The 25536-nt window shown below is 35.3% G+C and overlaps 1 protein-coding gene across 3 annotated transcripts in view; it reads left to right on the forward strand.

Annotated features, from left to right (window-relative positions):
* Positions 1-25536, forward strand: part of LOC575436 (complement C3) — a 62167-nt gene that overhangs the window by 27630 nt on the left and 9001 nt on the right. For 2 of the 3 annotated variants that reach the window (XM_775838.5, XM_030997104.1), the window contains exons 8-33: positions 390-480; positions 1318-1417; positions 2530-2763; positions 3304-3501; positions 5060-5179; positions 6029-6097; positions 7318-7509; positions 8251-8415; positions 8877-8951; positions 9605-9659; positions 10068-10145; positions 10975-11144; positions 12064-12251; positions 12991-13219; positions 13489-13698; positions 14635-14755; positions 16033-16134; positions 16848-17036; positions 17707-17791; positions 18975-19134; positions 20019-20102; positions 20618-20783; positions 22044-22258; positions 23735-23896; positions 24260-24319; positions 25242-25447. In XM_775838.5, the coding sequence (XP_780931.4) occupies positions 390-480; positions 1318-1417; positions 2530-2763; positions 3304-3501; positions 5060-5179; positions 6029-6097; positions 7318-7509; positions 8251-8415; positions 8877-8951; positions 9605-9659; positions 10068-10145; positions 10975-11144; positions 12064-12251; positions 12991-13219; positions 13489-13698; positions 14635-14755; positions 16033-16134; positions 16848-17036; positions 17707-17791; positions 18975-19134; positions 20019-20102; positions 20618-20783; positions 22044-22258; positions 23735-23896; positions 24260-24319; positions 25242-25447 (3724 nt within the window). The remainder of the gene's footprint in view (positions 1-389; positions 481-1317; positions 1418-2529; positions 2764-3303; positions 3502-5059; positions 5180-6028; positions 6098-7317; positions 7510-8250; positions 8416-8876; positions 8952-9604; positions 9660-10067; positions 10146-10974; positions 11145-12063; positions 12252-12990; positions 13220-13488; positions 13699-14634; positions 14756-16032; positions 16135-16847; positions 17037-17706; positions 17792-18974; positions 19135-20018; positions 20103-20617; positions 20784-22043; positions 22259-23734; positions 23897-24259; positions 24320-25241; positions 25448-25536) is intronic. The other variant, XM_011663691.2, reaches the window with a different exon arrangement.

Genomic DNA, 25536 nt, shown 5'->3' on the forward strand with positions numbered 1-25536 from the left:
TTTTCCTTGTCTGTATGGAATGCCTATAAACCATATATGTATTTATTATTGATCAACATATGTTTTGAAATGAGTTATATAGGTTGTTTGTAATTTTATGTAGTTACGTTTCCCTTTTTTCCTTTTCACTCCTTATTATCAAATTGTATCTGCTTTACGGTTGATTGATGGAACTATTCTTCATGACATATGTTTTTCTTTTACACTTTTGATAGTCTTTAAAAGTTTTTGTGTTAGTGTAATTTTAAAGCTGTAGCTAGGTTGTGAGAAGATGCTGTTTGAACCACTCTAGCTTTTCTGATGTATCTATTCAAACTGAACATATTTACTTCAAAGTATGAGTTTGAAAGAGAATCCTGTTAAATTGTTTTTCTTTTAATTCTTTTCAGTTCTTCCAAGATTCACCATCAAAATAAACACCCCAGACTTCATCTTAGAAAGCTCCAGCCGAGAGTCTCTAGACATCAACTTTGAGGCAAAGTAGGTCTTTTTTTCAAATTATCTTTCCTTTGTGATTCTTTTCATTTTTATTGTTATTATTTTTGAAAAGCCATCTAGCAATGGGTTTCCATAGATCCATTGTCTTTTATCGGTTGTCATTTTCTTTCAAGGTCCACTTCAAGGTTTTGCAAGCTCTAATGGTAGTGTGATAGTGTCAACCTTTATCTAGATATTTCTCATTAGGCATACTCAACAATTGGTAAAAGTAAGCTCAAGACAACCTTTCATACAACCCAGTGTAAATGTTTACGTGTGTTTAAAATGGCCATGGAACTCTCTGCAAGAAGTGAAAACCACAGATTCAAACCACTTCATACCTACATGTAGCATAAATTGGGTCACAGCTGCTTGTGGTTGTACTCCTAGTGAGTAAGAGTATGAAACAGGTGAGATGGGGTGTAATAAATAGTCTGGCTTTCATTCACTTATTTCTTTGAGCTAGGCATTTTATTTACATCGCTCCTCTCCACCCAGGTGTTAATTGGGTACCTGGTAGGATGTGAATGTTGTTGTGATTGGATTAACATGTGCGCATCCACCAAAATTCAACTAGTTGGAATGCTCCCCAGGGAGTGGAGAATGTGCACTGATTACATTAGTGCAGAAGAGTAATTGAATCCAGTGACTGGGCTGATGACATGGGATTTTCGGACTGACCTAAAGGTTTATAATTATGATTGCAGCATGAGCTAAATCCAGGATTTTGTTTCAGAATCTGAGGCAATGTTACAGAGTCACTTTTATGGTAAGGGCTTTATAAAAAAAATGGTATTATTCATACTATTATTATAATTCATTATTATTCATTACAAACAGACATGTCTACAAGAAACCTGTGGGAGGTAACTTCCATATGGAGATTGGTATCCTGCAACCAGACGGAATTGTGGTTTCCAAAAGTACTACTGTAGGCACGGTGAGTCAATGTCACCATGATGAGGAGGATAGTTGTGATGATCATGATGATTGTAATAATGATGTGGTGGTGGTGGTGGTGGTGGTAATGACCAAAATCAAACTCTTGGTATGTATTACATGATTAACAGATGATTTGCATAGTAATGGCTGTTCTGATTTTTAATGATGATGATGAGAATAATTGTGATGATGATGATTGTAATAATGATGTGGTGGTGGTGGTAATGACCAAAATCAAAGTCTTGGTAAGTATTACATGATTAACAGATGATTTGCTTAGTAATGGCTATTGCATTATTTTAATGATGATGATGAGAATAATTGTGATGATAATGATGATGATGATGATGATGATGATGATGATGATGATGATGATGATGATTGTAATAATGATGTGGTGGTGGTGGTAATGACCAAAATCAAAGTCTTGGTATGTATTTTACTTGAGTAACAAATGATTTGTTTAGTAATGGCTATTACATTATTTCCTGGAAACACTCCTGCATTATTTAAACCAGCAATGCTCCTCCCATTGTAATATATGTCTCATATTTCTGATTGGTTTATGGAGATGGTGTAGGGAGCCATAAGGAATTGACAAAGATCATGGAATCTTCCTTGTCATTTTGATTCCGAGCCAAGAAATCTCAATATTAGAAACACCGGCTTGTCATTTTATAACGATGTTCGTGCAAGTTCTTTTCTTTTCTTTAAAAAAAATCTATATAGATATTAAAACAAATAATAGGGTATGATAACTCAGTTCTTCCTTTGATTTTGATGATAGTTCAGCCTCCTTATTTATTTATTTATATGACATTCTTATATGACTTATATTATTCATTCATTCATCCATTCATTTAAGTCTATTGAAAGAAAATTCCTTGAAAAATAGTCCAAAGACTAATACATATAAAGATAACATGGTTGCTTTCTTTAAAATTATATGAAAGAATCCAGTAAATTCACCAAAATTGACAAGAAACAAAAATTGAGAATAGAAACGAAGAAGAATTATTCATATGACTAAAAAACATAAAATTTCACTGAAAGAAAGAGGTCTCAACATAGCTAATATTTATCGGTATGTTTTATTCATTCTTTTAACAGCTTGAAAATGGGATCGGAACGTCCTCCATCTATCCCAGGTATAACTTTGGTCTTGACTGGTTCCGCAGCTATGAAGGATGCAGGCTCAATGTCGAGGTCGTAGTCACCGAGGCTTCGACAGGAGTCACGGAGCGTGCTGTAGATATCTCAACAATGATTGTACGGAGTCCCTACCGCTTCAGGACCGGCCAAACCGTACAATATTTTAAACCGGCACTACCTTATGAAGTACAGGTATGTTGCATTCAAGGTTTTTCTTTCAAATGAGATGCCTAATCTATGTGAATATGTGATATTTGCTTATTTTTTTTGTTTACTCTTCCCTTGTGTCGGACATTCTATTAAATTCAAGTTTTACAAATTCAATAAAGAAAGAGAAAAAAATTATGCCTACTTGAAACATGTACATGTATGTGCTAAATGGAAACAATTTCACAGCCACAATAGAACCATTCTATATATATTATATATGTAAAATATACCTAGCAAGAATATTTAAGCCCCTTTAAAGTGTTGGCAGCCAAATGACATCCTCTTTCACATTATGATACAATTTAAGTGAAATTTTGCCATCAAAATTGTTGTAAATTTTGGGCTCCCAACACTTTAGAGGGGCTCTAATAAAAAACAGAACTATGTATTTTATTTTATAGCCAGAATAGAACTTTGCTTTATATATTAGATATGTAAAATATACCTAGCAAGAATATTAATAGAGGCATAAAAGACAGAACGTTGTATTTTCAAGTGAAAGTCCCTGTTTTCTTTGAATAGTTTGAGTTGGAGACAGTGCTGGGAAAGCCAGCGCAGTACCTGGACGTGAACATCGAGGCATCCGCTCTGGTCCAGTCTCGTCGTCTTACTCTGAACCATAACATGGATCCCAACGCTAACCAGCAATCTACTGATGCTAACGGTAGAGTGCGGTTCATCTTCAATACAACACAAGATATGAGCCAAATCAATATAAGGGTGAGGAAATACCTTTCTACTTTTATCCTTCTTTAGCTTTCTTTGCTTCTATTTCAATATGTTTTTTTATTGTCTACTTATATACACTTACAAGAATAGCAAGAAATACAGACATACCTAAAGCTTTTCGTCTTGTGCTTATCAGAGTAAATCGCAAGAATAAACAGAAAGCTGAAATTAGACAAGCAGATGTCTAAAGGAAGAAAGCGTGAACAAAAACTTTCATTGTTATTACTCCAAAGTATTATATTGTAGATATTGCTCTAGTCTCAGAGTAAAGTTACATACCAGCAAAACTATTGCAGAAGCAATCTTAGTAAAAGCAGCATTGATGACAATGTGTGGTCGCTGATTCAAGAAATTTGTTTTTCAGTTACACTTTATATTCAGATTAATTCATGTATTTTGTAGTTATTTTCCTTGCTTATGGCAAGTTGATTTTATGAGTTGTGACAATGTCTTCTTATTTGAATGTAATGTAACTACCTTGTTTGTTTGAATAATGGAAGAGACCTTGGATGGTATGTACGTGCAAGGTCAAGGTTAGATCTGTTTAGATAATATCTCATTCCAGGAACTACAGTTGTTTCGATAAACAATCTTCATAACTTTATAGTAACCCTTTAAATGCTGGCTATCAGAAATATGTGCAAGATATTTGGTTGGCTTACCTTATCTTTGGTACTATGCAATATACATTACGAAGTCTGACTGAATTGAATTGGATTTAATTTATTTCTTTTGCAACACATCAGTCAAATTGCATTTCAGCGATGCAACATATACAAAATATAACAAATTTTTGAATGTGTACACAATTTTAATTTGTTAATGATCATATGACTGAACACACACTAGCAAGAATTATTCATTAAGAAATCTGCAGAAGAAAAGCTATCTTGTGCAATATTTTTGTTCTTATGAGAAACATGATTATGTAATAATTGCTCTGCATGCAGTTTCATCCCTTGTCCTAACACTATATCTTACACGTATCCTATACATAACCCCAAACCCTATTACAATATAAGGGCTTGTTCACATACCACATGATATACCGTGGGGGTATTTTTAACATAATACATTTGTCTCTTATAACACATTGATAAGTGAGTGCGCTTTATTAACACAGAAAACTAACATTTTGTATTAATTCTTTCATCAAATATTGGCCTTAAAATGTATATATTTTGAAAACCCTTGCAGAAGTGTGTGCTAAATAACACAATCTTTCAGATCATTATACAATTTAAGTGCAATTTTGCCATCAAATATTTGAGACTCCCAACACTTTAGAGGGGCTTTAACCTTCAAAAGTCCCTCAGATAAATGTAGGTACTGCTGATGATGATTACCTGTCTATTAGCATTGATGTTTGTCTGTATGTATGTTGTAGGTATCGACAGAGGAGAACATAGAGCAAGAGAATGCTGTCTTTCAGTTTGATGCTAAGCCATACCAGTTACCCGCTGATGATGATGATGATGATTACCTGTCTATTAGCATTGAGTGCAGTCCCACTAACTCTGTTTGATGTTTGTCTGTATGTATGTTGTAGGTATCTACAGAGGAGAACATAGAGCAAGAGAATGCTGTTTTTCAGTTTGATGCTAATCCATACCAGTCACCCGCTGATGATGATTACCTGTCTATTAGCATCGATCAAACTGTTTTCAGGGTAAGCTTTTCATATCATACATCTTGTAATAGTACAGTGTTTACAATCATTGCGTATTAAGTGCTATATATATGTGTTAATGTTACATTAGGGCAATTCCACGGTAACGGAAGGACACTCAGACAAGATTTTTGAACTTCAGGTTCATACTAAAAGAACTGTTTTATTAGTATAAGATGTGAAACAGTACAGATATAATACCTATATAAGTGCCTTTAATTCTCCCCAAAAAAATTGTCATTATAGTTAAGTAGTTTAAGAATGTGCATATTAATTATCTCGGTAACGGAAGGACATAAAAATGGACATGGTTTTTCCAGTTAATTAGTGTTTATCCAAACTTTGTGAAGTTGATGAAGCTTTCCACTTGACTGAAACACATTTTGTTCCCCATAGTTTAATACATACTAATAAAACATTTCTTTTAGTATGAACCTGAAGTTCAAAAATCTTGTCTGAGTGTCCTTCCGTTACCGTGGAATTGCCCATTATTATCATTATTATCAACAAACTCTTGCAAAGAGAGTTAATGGTCTTGCATTGTTGCACTAGAATTGTGAACAAAACTTTTACAATATTATTGATGTTTAAAACAGTTTTGCGCATTTGTAAGCTCTTTTTATATCGCACCTTACTTTATCATTGAATTATCATTAAAAATTTATATTGCTACTATTACAGCCTTTCAAAGAAAGATAATCCTCTTTGTTAGCAAAGAGTTGGAGCTGTTTTTCAATACAGGTACATTGTGTTTCATTTGCCACTTCATTTCAAAAGACAAATCTCATGTAACGTTTTGCCTGAATAACATATTACATGATATTTCTTATTTCTTTGTCTTGCATGCAGGTTGGAGATGAACTTTATGTGGTTGCCAGGACAACAGCCTCTACTCCCATTGACAATCTTAATCTACTGGTAAGTGTATCCTGCAAACTACTAAATCATGCTCACCTAGCTGTCATTTATCTTATTACTACTTTTTCTTTTATTTGGTTATGGACCTTCTTTACTTTTGCTGTCAATGATTAACTTGTGAAATATTAAAATGATAAAACAAATAATGAAAGCAATATGTATTTTGTTCTCTAAAGCCTTGTTTAGATATGAAGCGGCAAAACTGTGGAGCTTTTTTAATGATGACTTTAAAGCGTAATACGCTCTACATTTCTGTATATTATAACACAGAGCTCAGTGATTATGCGTAGGACCTTTGTAGTGCGCAGTTGCTATTCATTTACATGTTCAAAAAGGTGCCTTTGGGGGATAATATCTGAATGGGCCTTAAAGGTACTATGTCCCATTTGCAGGCCAAAAAAATGAAAAAGTTAAATTCCAACTGCATTTGAAAGATAATACTAATTAGAACTTCCCTTAAAAAAGTGGGGCTTGAAAATGTCTTCAAGTGGGAAAATAACGACTATTAGTTGTCAAATTGACTTTAGGGCTATAGAGCCCAAAAGTAATAGTCTTGATTTTCAGACAATTGTACCGAATGGTCATACGTTTTATGCTGTGCAAAGATTCAATCAGTTTAATCTAGGCCATCACAAGAAGTGGGTTATTGATGTAGACAAATGCTCATGTACCCTTTACAACTCTTTTCATGTATGTTATTACCAAAGAAGAAAAAAAGCCAGTCAGTCACTCAATAGTGTCTGACAGTGAAGTCTAGCAAGTAAACGGGTTTCCTTGCATAATTTGAATATGAGGACACTGCTAACGTTTAAATTTCACAGATAGGACATACATGACATATTCATAATTCCTGCAAAGTTCTACAGACTTTGAGGTTGGCTGCAAAAGGGACATAGCACCTTTAATATAGCAGAAAGGGAATCTTCTAGAATTGCAACAGAATACTATAATTTGGTTTGATGGTTTGTTTTACCTGACTTCTAAGAAAGCATGTGTATGCTTGTAAGTAAGCAACCAGAGGACTGACAGCTTTAGGTCCTCTCTGAGGGACTTGGTAGTGAGGATTAATGAATTACCAAAGGGCACTAGCGCATCAATTTGGTTGCAAACCTGGACCTCCTGGTTACGAGACCACTGCTCTACCACAGAGCCATCTCATCTCCTTAATATAGCATTAAATGATGTAATTGTTGTTGTTTCTTTTGTTTTTATCCCAATAGTTCTTATCACAAGGTAAGGTGATCTTGGCCAAGAGCATAGACCATATGATCAACAACCCAGAGCGGGTGTTTTTCAGTGTGTCCTCTGACATGGTTCCAATGGTTCGTATCATAGCGTATTACATCAACCAACTGGATCAGGTCGTAGCAGACTCCATCGCTCTCAAGATTGAGAACACCTGCAAACACCATGTAAGTAAATACTATAAATAACTTTTTTGTTTTTAATATAAGTCTGATGCCTCTCCATATGAGCATTTTATCTGCAGCAGTTTCTCTTGACCAAGGGATAGTAAATATGTACAGATAAATAACAGTTTTTCAAATCCTTTTTTAAATTTTGTTGTTTGATCCTAAGTTTGATGTAAAAAGAGTAAGAAAATAATGAATAATGCAATCTGAACAGAGGTAAGTGTAATTGAAAGACAATCTAGTTTTGCAAATATTTTTCTCGAGGTCAGAACTGTATATCTCTGAGTGGCTTTAAGTTGACACGCCATGTATTTAATGTGTCACCTGTAGATGCAACATTAAAGAAATCTCTTGGCAATTACACCATCTTCCCTTCGTTCATTAGAAAAGTACTTGAATGTGATAATTCAAGCCTGCCAGAAATTTTTAATTATTATCATCTTAATGTAATATGTTAGCATTTGCTGTAACAATTTATAGGTTTTCGCAACCTTCATGGAAAGTCCAGATATAACTTTTGTAAATATAGTTAAATTTGACTGTTACCTTGTATACTTTGATTTTTATATTGCAAAATAAATTGAATTGAATTGAATTGAACAATGTAGAACTTTGCTAGCAATCATTCCCCCATTTTCCACTATATTGCTAGGAATGTACAATATGCTCGGTTTTATACATGATCTATTAAGCAAAAGCCTATCAGAAGCTTGTAATTGACATGACCTTCTCTCTGATTAGGTTGCAATCAACATCAAGGAAGAAACCAATGAGGAAGGTGCGTACCTGCCTGAAACACCTGTAACTCTGCTGGTAGATGCCTATCCTACATCCTATGTTGGTCTGCTTGGTGTAGACAAGGCTGTCTATGCTCTCAACAACAAACATAGACTCAGCAGAAAAAAGGTGAGTCCTATCACAATATTGTTGTATCGTTCCACATTTTGTGGTTTTGCTCAATAAATTTTGAATCAGAGCTCTAAGAATATGGCAGATACATGGGAATAAATGGCAAAAATATCTGCACACACTGCATCCAGTTCTGTTTCATGGCTCTATTGCATTTGATCATTTTGATGCCAGGAGTTTTAAGAAGGAAAATAAGCTTTAAGGATCCTTAAATTGGCACCTTCTTGAGACATTCAAAATCATTTTTTTCAATCAAAATTTGGCATTTTAACAACTTTTGACAATCTTCTCACTCTCATATATTATTTTTTAGAGACAAAACATTTTATTTTAATAATGTAGCAATAAAAGAAAATGTAATTGTTACCAATTAAAGAGCAATATGTGATCAATTTAGCCCTACAGATAAATCCTGCCCTGAAAAGGTTGATGATTATCCTTTTACCCTTTTTTTTTAGATGTTTGAGATGATGCAGACATACGATATAGGCTGTGGTCCTGGAGGTGGGCCTACTTCACCAGTCATCTTCAAAGTAAGTTAGAATCAATTTGGTATCAGTGAAATCACTCATCTTTTAATGAAATTTCAAAGTAGAATAAACAAATCTCTATGATAAAACCAGAATTAATATGGAGCTTCAAGAGTGTCAAGTCTGATAGACATGAGCACTATACAAGAACGCACTTTTATTATTATTAAATATTATTATTTTATTGTTTCAGATGATATCAATATTTTGGTCAAATGCTGTATGTAAACCTTTCAGAGTCAAATATGAAAGTAGACTATCAGATTTTTGTGGTCTAATGTCTTCTGTAAATCTTCAGTCTAAAATGTCAATTTTTAGTTCTTATTTGTCTAATCATAATGGAAATGGTCAACACTCATCCATATATTTCAATGAATTTCAGTATACAGTGAGATCTTATGAGACTCTGTGATAGATGTTGTAAAACCGTTGGTTTTATGTTTTTCAATTCAAATGATTTTATTTCTCATGCAAAACATAATACAATGAATAAGTATATTAAAAACATTATACAATGAAACAACAAATATAATAGTAATAGCATGAGAAAAAAGGAACTAACTAGAAGCAGAGCTTGTTGAAGTATTAGTTCCTCAGATGCTGTTTTACAATATATCTTGAACAAATGTTGATTTATGTTTTTACTTGTATTGTAGGATTCTGGTCTGTCTGTTTTGACCAATGCACTGCTAGCTGTCCCTGCTCGGGAAGGTAAGAATCATCTCATAAGATTCACATGTCACAAGTCACATCTATTCTGCTAAGAATGACTTTATTACCATGTACTTAACTTATCTCTAACTTTTGTTTATAAGTGGCCCAAACATTGTGGAGCGGTGTGTGCAGCGCTTTGTAACCGCAAGGAAAAGGCGCTGTATCAAATATCTTTTGATTGATTGAATACATGTTTGAATAAGTGTTGGAAAATGAGAGAATCATTTACATAGCCTTCTTAGTTGTTAAAGAGAGTCTTTTTATATAATATTATGATATGTGCTATACAAGAACAGAATATTAACATTATTAGATGGAATAAAATGTTTAAATGATTATCAGATCAGAGAAATATGCCATGTTATGTCCTTGTGTGTCATTACTTTTGTGTTTTTTCTTTCAAAGCTCTTACATGCCAGCGTGTATCATCATCTAGAAGAAAAAGAAGTGCTACACAGTGCCAGTCAAATTCCCGCAGCAGAAGTAAGTTCGCCATTCAAGATTCTCTTTTTGATGTTTTTAAACTTTATTGGATGTAATATATATTCAAGAAACTGTGATGCTGAAACAGGTTTGGAATATTTCCTCTGACTTCCGAATCTCTACAAGTCAATAACTCCAAAAACGTGATCTTGGTGAGCATCTAAGAAAAGTTGGCAGTTTAGCGATCGACAGTCTCTGAATGATTCTCTTAAAAGGATGTCATTACTCCTAAAATATTGAGAGTTATGTATATGGATGTGAAAGCCTATCTGTTAGACTAGTTTGGCCAGGAGGTATTAGACCTCCCTTCCTGGTCTCTGACAGGTGGTTATCTCATTAAACCAGCTCTTGATTAACATAAGAAAAGGAGGATCACGGGGGACCAATGGGTATCACTTATGCATTGTTTGCTATATAGAGGGCGCAAGCAGCTTCAGGTAGTGCAGTCCCGCTTTAAATAAAATGTTTCTTTGGAGAGTTTTTAACAATCTTTCATGGCAGTCGGAAAAGATTTAGGTCAAAGGTTGGCAAAGGTCACACACAGCTAGACCAGTTAATCCTACATTGTATACTACTATTTTAGGACTATTAGCACCATTTGAATAATAATTATATTAAATACAACATTTATGATTATGCTCATTGGTTTTGGAATGGTGTTCCATTGGAGCTTATAAGACAAGCAGAGGTGGAGGGAGGGAACGTCATCATAGCACTGAAGTCAGTAATCTCTCATAAGAGAGAAAACTCTGACTCTACTAAATGATGATGATTATAATGGTTGTATTGATGGTCTTTAAATAACATGCACATTTTATTTCTCTTTTAGTTGAGTATTGTTTGAACCAGCTGGAGCGTCGATGTAACTGTGATGATAACCTGACCACTACTAAGATGTTCAATAGAATCCAACGATGGTGTACATGCGAGACGATTGCCTCCAAGCTGGCCTCCAAACTACCCCCGTATTGTCCACAAGCTACAGAACAAGACATCGAGGTAAAGCATTCTTAACTTAGCTGAGGCAAAGCCCATGGTGGCCTTGTTTAAAAAAGTTCCCCTGAATATTATAATTTATATCACTGAGTATATATAAGTTAAAGATATCATAAAAGACAGCGATAAACCCAATATAAAGACAAACAATTATAAGAACGTGTGAAATAATGTAGAATTGTAGGCGGTTAAAAGGTTTAGAAGGTAGATTCAACGGTACTAATCTTGTATTTGATGTAGTATTGAATGTTTGCAATTGTAAAAGTACTTTGTATTTATAGTATACAATACCCTTTTTGGATTAGAGCAAAATCAATTGACCTAAAAATTGTGCACTCTCTGTGGCTTCAATAGGCAAATCTAATGGTATACCTGGTATTGTAATGAATGTATGCAAGTGTAAACAAATTTTCATATTATAATTTCCCTAAAATGTTACACATGTTACAGCCATTACTCCATATTTTCAGCCACATTTTTCTTTCTCTCGAAGAAATAAAAATGGTTTATACATTTCTGGTACATTGATTTTTCTGTGATCTGAGATAGGATATATACACTTAACAACTGAATTATCCATACCTCTTGTCAATTTGAGTTTTTGGGGGAGTGTGTCTTCGTAATTCAAGAATGAAAGGTCGACTGGTTGAATTAGGGCCTTTACTGAATACTTTTACATAAAAGCTTTTACATGTCACATTCTCGAGAAAAAAAAAATCGGGACAAATACATTTTTCACACACTTAAAAAATCACAAAACTTGGTAAGGGTGGAATAACTCAGTCGTTAGATGAACATCAGTACATTGACATGTCAGCAAGTGGTCGATAAGATAACACCTTACAGCGATGAAAAAGACTTTGATGTATCACCACCTGTTACTGTGATTATATAACCATAGAGTATTGTTTTTTATGTGTAGGATTTCTCCCAATGTTGTGAGCTGATGAACAAATGGCGAATAGGTAGTGCCCCTCTTGGTGTTGATGTTCTGGATAGTATGGATTCAATCAGCATTGGAGAGGATTCTACAGACACATTTGAAGAGTTTGGGATGGACGTCAGATCTGATTTCAGAGAAACGTGGCTCTTTGATCTCATTAGAGTTGGGTATGTATAACAATCTATAATGAATCTTTTGATTCTATAGATTGAAAATGAATTTACATGTAATGTATTCAAAGACCTACACTTTTGTCATGTAGATGTATACATGTACTATGAATTTGATTAATGAGCTGTATCTTTCAAAGTTAGTAAGGATGTACCATTCCAATTTTTATAAGTTTAAATGTTTGCATACAGCTTCAAACACCTAAGTAATGGACTGAATATGTAAAATTTCATTTATCCAGGCTGCATGTAAAAGGTTATGAAATAAACGCTAGTGCCAGGTTTTTTTGCTATGTCAGGCATGCGAGTTGGCAGCAAGTATTGTATGAGGGGTTGCCATAGGTTTATACACTTTAACATCAGCTCAAATTGCCTTGAAGGAAATTAAAGCGTAGTCAACAGTTTTACTTCCCTCTCTCTTTCCACATTGGCTGCAGAGAGTAATTTCAAAAGTGACAGCAGGGACCCGTTTCATACAGCCTCTTTTCAATGACAAATGACAAAAATCAGTGACAAATCTGCTGAAGACCAATCAGAAGCAAGGATTTCAGTAGCTTATAACAAAAACTCTCATTTGTCACTGATGACAAGTTTTGTGAAACGCCCCTCAGGAAAATGCTTGAAAAAGCTATTTTAAAGCTTTTACTATACATGTTAATTCAAAAATACGACCCACTTTATCAAACCCATTTAACTTTTATATTTCTTTCTTCTGGAACCTTTGATGAACCAATAGTGCACCTGGGCGAGCGTCTCTAGACCTTCAGACTCCTGGTAGCATCACTGAATGGAGTCTACAAGCAGTATCAGTCACACCTACAGGAGGTCTCTGTGTTACTGACCCACTCGATGTGAACGTCTTCAAGAGTCTATCCATTCAACTTCAACTGCCGTATTCAGTGGTCCGTTCAGAGCAGATTGAGGTTCTAGCAACCATCTACAACTACAATGCTCAGGGTGCAACTGTAAGTGATTGTTTATTTGTTTAACTATCGGTTAAATCTGGAAGTGAATTCCTGTTTTTCAAGTCGGAGAAAAAGTCAGAGCATTTGAGAAAAATCACTCAAGTAGCTCTAATTCATCATGGAAAAATCAGAAAAAACAGAATTTCATTTTCATGGAATGCTGGGATCTCTGTTTTGAACTTGAGTTTCGTTTTATTATTTTTTTCTTTTTCAAATTGAAACAAAGCAAGTTCTTCACCATATGCCCATCTTTTACTTGACCCCCTCAGGTGAGAGTATCATTCTACAATCCTAAAGGAACGTGCGGAGAGTCTACCAACCCTTCTCAGCCAGCTAGGAGGACTGTTCATGTTGAAGGATTTAACTCCCAGTCTCTCAAGTTTGTGATTGTTCCCGTTGAGATCGGAGACCTACCCATCACAGTCACAGCCACATCAGACGTGGGCAGTGATGGAGTGCAGAAGATCCTTAATGTTATTGTAAGTGCCTAGAATAAGCCAGTCCATAGTTGCAGTCTGAGCATGAGAAAATAAAGGTCATTGCAGACCGAATTGTGAAATACACAGAGACAAAATACTGGATACGTGCTCATGAAAGTTATGTAATCATTATTCATTTATGAACAAGCAGTGCACTCCATGATACACAGGTGGCAGTATTCTTTGAAAAGGGGAAACAGAGGCTATTTATGAAGCACTTCCATCGCTATAGGAGTCATTATTTCAAAATGTACAAAGTGGGACCTCTTCATGTTTTGAAGATCTGTGGATATTCTGGATCATTTGGGACATGTGCTAACCGTGAACTGGTCTATTAATATGTTGATTGATTGATTGAATTGGTTTATTAAAAAATAACAACATGACATGCAGCTCAAGGCTGATATTCTTTTTACAAAATTATCAGATATTTACATTGTAATACAAACATCAAAATACACAAGCAATATAACAATATAACAATGGTAACATCCCACAGCACATTTTACAGCAAATATTTTGCCGGATTTTCCACACACAGTATGAAAGGCTAAGATGTTTTTAGCCCTAGAACCAAATATATTAATATTTGGCTCTATTTTCTGTCATCATCTGTGCCATTCTCTTTAGATGCATTAACAGTTTCCTTTTCTGATTTAGACTCGTATTTGTCTTGTTATCGCGATTGTAATCATATAAAAAACACAGACTTATTCAAATATCCTGCTATTATGATAAATCATCTTAGCTTTTCATATCGTGTGGGGAAAATCTGGCAAAATATTTTCAGTTAGATGTGTAATATGTAAAAATGAATGACTTTAAAGATATTTAGTGCTAGTAAGAATCGGTATGGTCAAGCATTAAGCCTGTTGCACTTGACGCAAAGTTGAATGATTTGAAATGTAATATGTATTTTCCTTTGCTGTATGTTAGGCTCATGGAGTACCTCAATCTGTGGATCACTCTGTCATGTTAGATCCATCAGGGATCTATCGTCAGCAACGAAGATCACCTCGTCTTAGGGCTGCCATGATGGAAGACATTCAGAGTGATCGTAAGTATCTAGAATGATTGTTAGTGTGAAGAATGACTGCAAGTATAAAATATGATTGTATTTGTGAAGAATGATCGTAAGTGTGAAAAATGATTGTAAGTAAAAAATATGATGGTATTTGTGAAGAATGGTTGTAAGTGTGAATAATGATTGTAAGTGTGAATAATGATTTTAAGTATGAAGAATGATTGTAAGTGTGAAAGATGATTGTATTTAAAGTGTGAATAATGATTGTAAATTTAAAAAAATGATTGTTAGTGTGAAGAATGATTGTATTCAAAGTATGATTGTAAGTATGAAGAATGATTTTAAGTGTGGAGGATGATTGTATTTAAAGTGTGAAGGATGATTGTAAGTGTGGAGAAAGATTGTAAGTATGAAGAATGATTGTAAGTGTGGAGAATGATTGTAAGTATGAAGAATGATTGTAAGTGTGAAGAATGATTGTAAGTATGAAGAATGATTGTAAGTATGAAGAATGATTGTAAGTGTGAAGAATGATTGTAAGTATGAAGAATGATTGTAAGTATGAATAATGATTGTAAGTATGAAGAATGATTGTAAGTGTGAAGAATGATTGTAAGTGTAAAGAATGATTGTAAGTGTGAAGAATGATTGTAAGTGTGAAGAATGATTGTAAGAATGATTGTAAGTATAAATAATGATTGTAAGTGTGAAGAATGATTGTAAGTATGAAGAATGATTGTAAGTGTGAAGAATGATTGTTAGTGTAAAGAATGATTGTAAGTATGAAGAATGATTGTAAGTGTGGAGAATGATTGTAAGTGTGAAGAATGATTGTAAGTGTGAAGATTGATTGTAAGTATGAAAAATGATTGTACGTATGAAGAATGATTGTAAGTGTGAAGAATGATTGTAAGTGTAAAGAATGATTGTTGGTGTGAAGAATGATTGTAAGTATGAAGAATGATTGTAAGTGTGAAGAATGATTGTCAATTTAAAAAATGATTGTAAGTGTGAAGAATGATTGTATTCAAAGTGTGAAGGATGATTGTAAGTGTGGAGAATGATTGTAAGCATGAAGAATGATTGTAAGTATAAAACATAATTGTTAGTGTGAAGAATTACTGTAAGTGTAAAGGTTTATCACGTCTTTAAAGATAAAGTGTAACTATAATAAGAACACGCAAGTGTGCAGTGCTTGTCATAATGGATTGTCAGCTGCAAAATGATTGTAAAATGTAAGCCTGAAAGTAGGTTGTTTGTTTTCCCAAGATCCCTAGGATGAATTTGATTGTGTCTTCTCTTCCTCACAGAAGTTCTAGATACAGACAATGGTGTGCAGTATAACATTCTAGACCTGCGTCCACCTGAAAACATCATCCCTGGAACGGAGTCCGCTGTACTTTCTCTGATTGGTGAGTTTATAAACATACCTTTGAGAGGGAGATGAGAATCATTCCAACAGCTAAAGGTCTTCCGGAATACAATACAAGGCCATGAGCCACAGGAATGAAAATTGTTTATTTCACATATTTTGTTATTGTTGCTATGCAACGTTTTGATGTTGTATTTAATTTGATTGTATTAAAGTTAGAATGATCGATATGAAATCACACTTTGAAATAAAAACTAGCATCCAGAGGCAAATGAAGTTTTTACATCAATGTTTTTTGATAATAAAGTTGATTTTCATTAAAAAAAAAGTAGAGGGGTTTGGTGAGTGCATTTTGTCTTCAGTAGTCTCTAACATGTGGTAATGGGTACCCGTATGCATGTAACAGCTGTTAGAGCTACAAATGCAAATATAGAAATATCTAGCAGAATTAGTAGAAACAGTGTTAAAGATGTTCTTGCATGTTCTTGCATATAGTCGTTTGTGAAGTAGGCAACTTGGCAAACACTGAGCCAACGGGTATTATACTCCCGTACGGACGTACCCATAAAAGGGCACTAGTACGCACAGGAACGTTATTCCTGTTGGCTCAGTGTGCTGCCCTCCATATACCCACGGATGAGCAACTTTAATATGATTTTGACTACTCAAATAAGTTTCATTATTATCATTAATATCTTTATCTTTATATTAAATAACTTTTGGTTATTTTTCTGTGATACTTTCGTTGTTCAGGGAACATGCTTGGTCCCATCCTGGTTGATCCTGTGGCAAACTATGGTGAGTGGTTAGCGTACCCCCGTGGGTGTGGAGAGCAGACCATGAGCATTGTGGCTCCTACTATCTTTGTTCTCAAGTACTTACAGACTATGAAGCTTATGAATGATTCCTTGGAGGAGATGGCTATGGATCGCATCTCTAGAGGTGAGTCAATGCGACAATCAGTGCAGATTGGAATAAGTTATGTTTGGACACCTAGATTAATGTGAAAACATTCAATAAGACTATATTTTGATGTAACACTCGGTTTCTATAGACTCAAGCATGAATTATCTTATCTCTTGCTTTGTGTTCTACGGGGTGAAGGCCATTTGCTCACTACCCATATGTAAATGCAAACCAGACCAAAGCATTTGCGTCCCTGATCACGACCAAACTAATATCCATTCGTGACCAGCCGACTGTAGGCATTTTCCAGGGTCCACTTAAAGCTCCAGATGCTCGCTTGCTCGCTCAACATCCAACCATGCAGTGATTCACTCCTCGCCATGCTTTTGATTGCAAAACAACAAAATGATGATTTTATTTTAGTCATCACCTCACCAAGAGATGGGGCTATTTCACTTATTTAGCTCCAACACCATATATATATATATATATTTAACAAAGGCCTTTCATTTCCATCATCCAATTATTTCCCTGATCATCCGTGGAATGTAACATGATTTTTTTAATATTACAGTTTTCACTGATTTGTCATTCTTCACTTGCCTTATATATCTTTTGCCAAACATTTGATCTACTTTCACTTGTGACTAACACATTTGACAAATGCTTGAATATTGGTGATGTTTGTTTGCTCCTGTCTTCATAGGTTTGGCAAGTGTTTTGTCTCACAGACGTGAGGATGGCTCATTCACCATCTGGGGTACCAATGTACTCTATAGCAGCAGTACATGGTGAGTGTAACAGGTCAACAGGTCTTTCATGCACCCCCATATAAGATAGGTCTACTATTCCATTAACATTCAGAGAAATGGACTCATTCTGTAATTCAGATCAGTGAATTATGAGGGGATGAGATCACAATTTCTGACCGCATTGGAAAGATTCATGACTTTCTTATTTGTTGTCCAATTTTTCTTAAACTTTCACAGAGTTGTTTCTTAAATTTTTCTGCTTCTATTAAAACTAAATAATATCAGGGGGGACTTCCCCTTTAAGGGTTCAACAAATACTGTGTAACATTATTATAATAACCATGGAATTCATTCAATCCATGGAGTATTTTGAGCAACATTGATATTGAAAATGGTTTAATATGGTTGTAGCACTTTTACCTGAAAGAGTCTGGGTGCAAATAAAACCCTTAAAGTTTGAGAAAGTATCAATAATGAAATAAAACATTGTTCAGAAGAGATGACTTGGTAAAATACCTCAAAGAATTGCTACAGTGAAATCAGAGAGTGTATGAATAGTGTTCTGCACATTTCTCAAGCTTATATTATGCGCTCAACGGTGAGTTTGCGAAGCAGCGTTTGTTGTATGCAACCCCTTTACCCCTTCCTGTTTTTCATGTCAACAAAACAAGGTTTGTTTCCATTTTGCCACTGCATTGTATGGGGGGGGGGGGGGGGGGGGGGGGCTTGAAAGAGGAATGGCGATGGAGAGATAGAAGCTTGTTCTTGTTTTGACTTCTGGTTCCGTCCAGAAAGTTGGGGCAATTTTTGTGACATATCAGAAGTGAGAAACTATGTCTCCTATCAACTGTAGCAATGTTTGCTCAAATTGAGTTTTGCATAAAAAGCATAACCAACTATCTTCAGAAGTACTCAAGCTTCATGGTGAATCAATGTTATGGACCCAAAGTTTATGTAATGTTATATGAATATGGTGTCCATGTAACACTGGTAAAAAGAGAAACGTGTATCAAGCAAAGATTTTGAAGAAAAGCAACTGAAACAGGAACAATTCTGGCAGGGCACTACTAAATATATTTATTGCACAAAAATCTTCAACAGATGATTTCATCTTCCGTGTGTAGTAGAAGATTTCATACCTACGTTACATGGACACCATCATATTTTCTGCCCCAACGTTATGGAATGACCCTTCTACTCTCTGATGATGTTCTGTTTTCAGGTTGACATCATTTGTACTGAAGGTGTTCTCCCATGCAAACACGCTCACACCAGTCGATGAGAATGTAACATGTAAAGCTGCTGAATGGTTGGTCCTCAATGCTCAGAATCCTAATGGATCATTCTCCGAGCTCTACAAGGTTCATCATACAGAGATGACGGTTCGTTTTAATCACTAAATCAATAGTACCTCCTTAAATTGGATAACATCTCACATGAAGCAATTGTTATATACATTCACTTCTCTTTCTGTTGTAGTGAACATAAATTACATTCATACAAAAGTTTGGAGATGATTTTCTTGCAGTTAATCAGAAATTGTTCTTGGTTCATGTATTTCAGTCTTTGTGATATTTTGTTCTACTTCTGACATTCTGTTTCTTTCTGTGACAATCTATTCAGAAGAGTATAATATGTAAAAGTATAATTTTGAAATAGACATGTCTATTTAAAATAATAAGATATTCAGTCTGACATGTCTCATATGTTAGACCATATATATATAACAGTGAGAAAACAGGACTTGTGTTGAAATTTATAGTAGAATAGTGGAGCACCTTCTAAGCTTAAACTTGTTATTTCATAGGTAAAATGCAGGGGCACTCTTACACCTATCCATCAGTTTGTATTTAGAGGACTACGGTCATGGAAATGTATTATATAACTCTTTATTCACTTTAGTTGATTAATGTAACGAACTGTGGGGTGTCACAGTCAATGTTTGTCACACTTAATAATAATAATAATAATAATACCTGGTACAGCATTTGTAATGCGCCATCGATCTAGTAAACTATTCTGAGGGGCAGAGGGAGATAATTACCCTGGCTTTAGCACGGTTGCCATTACGGTGCCTAGCATTTCAAGGAAATAATTCCTGTCAGGTACCCATTTACATCACCTGGGTTGAGTGTGGCATGTGTAGATCAATGAGTAGAGGTATAGTGTATGTTGCAGTTTTGATCCATGCTCAAAGACATAAATGTACATCATGCAGTGTGTTTGTACGCTGCTCAGCTAATGTAACTACATGTATTTCTTACAGGGTGGTATAAGTGGTGAGGCATCGATGACTGCTTATGTTCTAATCGCTCTCTACGAAGGACATTGGTGTGATGGTATGCACAGGGTAAGTACAGCAGAATTACCATTTTCACCCTGACTGAATGTCAGCCAAAAAATATGCTTTCTCTCATACAATGAATAATAATAATAGGCATGTGTATAGCGCCGTCTATCTAGACAATGCTATTCCGAGGCGCACAAGAAAAATAGTGTGGTGTGCTTAAAAGAATTCATTTTGAAAGTGATGAAAAGCTTTAGACTCTTGCCTAGAAGGCTAATAGAATGACATTACAAAGATGTTTTTTAGTAATAATATTGGATTTTTGGATCTCCACCACTCAAGGTGCTCTAGGTGTCAAAATCGATAGTGTTTCTGTTTAATAGAGCATTTTGAAATACACCATGTATGGAAACTAAAGACAATTTGTTATATTTTCCTATACATTCGTTCAGGACACACTTGATTGGCAAAGTTGAAGGTTTAAGCTATGGAACTTAATTGCAAGTTCACAACTTCCAACGTTTGAAAGCTACTCCACATTGCCTTAATACCAGTCATGTTTTGATTTATTTTCACAGGACTTTCCTTTGGCTCTGCGTAATGCCCAGAGTTTCCTTGAGCGTCAGGTCAAGTATCTGAGCCGACCTTACGCTAAGGCCATCGTGACCTATGCCTTAGCTCTCTCCAGGAGTGCCTATGCCAGCGATTCCAACAGAATGCTCAGAAATGATGCCATTATTCTAGGTACGTATGCAGTATGCGAAATGTGGGTCTTAAGAAGAATGATGTAAATCCCTTGGACTGACAAAGTTAGTAATGAGGAAGTTCTTAGACGAGCTGGAGTGCAAAGGAAAATGATACGTGAGATGTTGATTAGGCAGTTGAAGTTTGTGGGTGACATTAAGCGTAAAGAAGGCCTAGAGATTCTTGCTCTGATGGAAAATTGTGGGAAAAAGGAGTAAGGGAAGAAGGAGGATACTTTGGATGGACAGTCTGCAGAAACTGTTGGAAGAGAGAGAGGAGTGAAAGAACTAGGAGTGGTGCTAATACAGAAGGCTAGGAGCCAAGGGTTGTCGAACAGCATGATCGCCAAAGTCAATTGATATGGCAGTTAGAGAGAGCAGTATCACAGATCATAGATAATTAGTAAATGAGTTGATAACATGGATGTTGAAAATTGCCACATATTTTTATCTTTTTCATAGCTGCCATTTGGACAATTTTAGAATAGAATGTATTCCTAATTTTGAGAATTAAACAAAATTATCATGCTGTTAAATATCTGTAGGTTCCTATATTTCCATCGGTGAACTTGGAAAGGGAGAAAACCATATTTGTTTGTTTCAACTAACTTTTGATTTTCTTCATCTCTTTCTCTCTGTCTTTTTGTCTATTAATCTTATTCTGTTTTTTAATACTTTGTCATTATTATCTGTGTATTCTGCATGTATTTATTTCTTTCTATCCATTCCTGCAATGTCTTCTGCAACCCCCTGGACTGGCCTTGTCTCATATTCTACTCCCCTGTGTGTTTCTTGTCTACTCCTCTCTCTCTTGCATCTCACGTTTATTCCCTTCTCTATTTAATTTGGGCATAGAGCTTTTCAACATGCAGTCCCTCAACTATGGAACAAACTTCCTAGTAATATCAAAGAATGTTCTTCTCTTGATCTGTTTAAGCCTCTGTTAAAGTCTTACCTTTTTCAAACATAATTTTGTACCATCCTTTTTACAATACTATGTATCATACAGGTAGTTTCCAGTTCGGATGTTCATCATGCTATTATGTTCTTATTATTTCATTTCTTCTGTACTCATTTCTTGATTTTCTTCTATTTCCATAGTGTAATAGAGACTTAATTGTAATTGACGCTACATAAATACTGAGTGTTATATTATTACTATTATTAATTTTGCTACCTGTTCCACCACGTTCACTCATGACATTTGTGAAGTTGTATCCTCTTCCTTTCTGACCATTCCTATCTTACCTTTACCCCACAGGAGATGGTAGTCGTTACTGGACGCCCAACGAGGCTGACCTAACCAATGAGGATCTACCTAACTGGTATCGCTTCAGACCATCAGCCATCGCTATAGAGACCACAGCGTATGCTCTCCTTGCTCAGCTAGAGCTGGGTGATATCACGTATGCTGGTAGCATTGCACTGTGGCTCAGTGAACAACAGAACTATGAAGGTGGATTCATATCAACTCAGGTAACTAACCACCTACAATCTATCTGGGGGGTGTTTCACAAAGATCCTAAGTCGTACTTGTATTTGTATTATTTGTATTTATTAACATTTATTTTCTTCTCAACAGTACAATATGAAACACAATGTATATATACATGATATATGTAACAATTATTTCAACATAGAGTATACAGTAAATAATTCAGATACGGAAGTACTTAACTCTAAGTTGGACTTAAAAATTATGGAGAGCCATTTGTAGCCTTAAAATAAAATATATTCAATAGTGAAAGTTCAAGTATTATAGACTTTTATGAATTCCACAACAAGAACATGAAATCTCCTTGATAACGATTTGAATCAATATTTTATGCCTTTTAAAATAACTTTTACAAAATATTTTCATAGATGCTAACAGCTTTCCATAATTTTTAAGTCAAACTTAGAGATAATTTCAACTTAAGATCTTTGTGAAACACCCCCTTGGTCTTGTCTTGAAGACACCGCACAAAAACGCCTCAAAGTGGCTATCAACGTGCAGACCACCATTGTAGGCGCTGCCTGCATCGATTGAGTTGATTTAAAGTTTTCTGTTTTATCATTGTTTTCTCATTCCGTATGAAATTATCCTCAATGTATAGAAGGATGGCAAGTGTATGAAGACTGCACATTGTGTGCTATGTATGTAAATGTTTTGATAAAGATATTTTTTAATTAAGAAATGATTAACCCATTCCCTGTGGGAATCAGGTACCCCCTTTATTGGCCCTAATTCACAAAGGTGGTTTAAATTTAACCCATGGTTTAGATCTTTATTTACATAACCCATGGTTTAAAATTAGCACAAAAAAGGTGCGAAACAGTCAGAGGTCCAATATTAGACGCGCGCAAGGCAAGGTCCGCTTATTTTGCGCCAATTTTTAAACCATGAGTTATGAATGAGGGTTTAAAACATGGGTCAAATTAAACCTCCTTTGTGAATTTGGGGAATTAAGACCATCCAAATTGCAACGACATTTAAAAGCTTTCAAATGAAAGCTCTCAATGAGTTGAGTAAAATGATATTTCAAGTTTATAACAAGCAGAGCAAATATTCATTCATTCTTGTATCACCAGGAATATAGAACCTTATTTGAATTGAATATATCCAAACTGAAGTACTTAAGCTAATAAAAGTGATCTTATATAGGGATATGTTTGGCACTTGATACTTAAAGAATGTTGCCCCTTTAGGCTGGTTAAGATATTACGCAGCAAAACAGCTGTTTCAAAAAAAATGATGATGTAGAGAGTAATACGCATCATATTTCTGTATCCCTATAACACAGAGCTCAGTGAATATTCACAAGTCCTTTGTTACACGCAGGTGTCATTTGTTTACTAGTATAAAGAAGGACAAAATGGCGTGTTTTTTTTTGCGGCAGTTTACCTCACCATATCTGAGGTAGCCTTTAAAGACACCTCCTGTAACTGCTCTACATGTTTTTTACTTGCCAGGACTCTGTACTTGCTCTTCAAGCTTTGACCAGATATTCAGAGATGGCTAATGGCGGAATTGACATTGACCTTTCTTGTGTCGTGACCTCAGAGGTCGATGAATCCTTCCACTATGAACATCGCTTCCTTACCCATAATGCACTTGTCAAGCGAGAAGTCGCCGTAAGTTGTCTACTCATCTGTTGTCTTTGTCCAATATCTTTTATTATTCGTATCTTTTATTTTCATGTATATGTACATGTATATATCAAAGGTTAAGAGGTCATGTGTCTGTAGTAAATTTGACTCTTACTATAATTAATACAGATAATGGCCACAAATATTTATTTAAGTTGGGGCTGTTCTATATTGGACATGATGGGTAATCTGTTCTCAATTGTAACATATCTATATAATCTAAGAATCTAAGTTAAGAAAAATTGATTTGATATATGTGTCCAAAAACTTTTGGCAATTGTAAACCTGTTTATATCAAGAAAAGACTTCAAAGAGATTATTGCAAACTTTTGCTTTTATAATCTCCAGGTACCTGTTGGTGGTCGTCTTCGCAGTCGATGTGAGGGCAAAGGAACAGCTAAACTTGCAGTAAGAGCATCATCACATTGTACATTTTCATATTGTCAGTTCATTTAAAATGTTTGTATTATTGTGAAGATAGTTACAACGGTTGTATCATAGAATGGAAGTAATTGGTAGTCCCATATAATTTGTATTAGAGTCTCATCCTAAGTAGAAATAAATACGGGAAAACTTTTGTTGATAGCTACATGTATAATCTACTATACTATAATAATATTGGGTTCTTTTATAGCACTCATATCTGTCAGACTTGACACTCCTGGCACTCTCATTTATTACCCTGGCTTACGGCTGCCATTACAGCTCTCTAGCATTTCAAGGAATTAATTCCTGCCAGGTACCCATTTACATCACCTTGGTTGAGTGTGGCAAACGTAGATCAATGTCTTGCCAAAGGACATTAGTGCCTCGGGGGGACTCGAACCGCGTACAGTTTGGTGACGTATCTACTCGACCACGACACCTATAGTCCAACCTTTACATGAAGACTTCTAGGGAAACAAGAAAATCATTGTTTTCATTTAAGGTAGAAGCAGAGTAGAAAGCTCAGCAATATGTTTGCATTTGCATTATTCTCAAAGTCCTATAGAGTATATCTGGGTGCCTCTCAAGACGTCTCTAAATTTGGCTAATCTACTTGTACCTGCTGTAGTCGCACTAACTGGTTGGATTATATTACCATAGTGACTAGTGGATATTGAAATACAGCCCTATGGTATTCTCTTGTAGTGTTATTTGTTTATCACCTTCGCTCTCTTCTCCTCTTTGACCATGATCAACAACAGATTCTTTGATAATTTTTTATGTAAAGCGCTGTGAAACAACAGATAGTTTGTAAGAGTGCTATAGAAATGACTTTATTGTATTGTATTAATTGTTTGAATTCATTTGAGTGTTATTCAAATCTTCACCCTGTGTTTGTGAACAGGTGAGAATGAAGTTCAATCGCCTACCCAGCTCCCAGGACGTGTGTCCATTCAACGTGACATACAACGCCCGTGAAGCCCGGACTGGTATGGATCCCATCAGTATCAGTAGATCTCGTGTTGGGATTGCCCCTCGATCCACCACTACATCAGCTCAGATGGCGAGGGCTAAGGGAGATCTGGTAGCTACCATAAGATTCTGTGCAAGGTAAATCCTCTCACTTCCTTCAATTCCATGACCTCTCAATTTCATGTTGTCTTGTTCATTTTTGTTAAAAGCTTCACTTGTAGACACCA

Source organism: Strongylocentrotus purpuratus, unplaced genomic scaffold (genome assembly GCF_000002235.5).
Source record: "Strongylocentrotus purpuratus isolate Spur 01 unplaced genomic scaffold, Spur_5.0 spur5_scaffold_4, whole genome shotgun sequence".
Taxonomy (NCBI): Eukaryota; Metazoa; Echinodermata; class Echinoidea; order Camarodonta; family Strongylocentrotidae; genus Strongylocentrotus; species Strongylocentrotus purpuratus.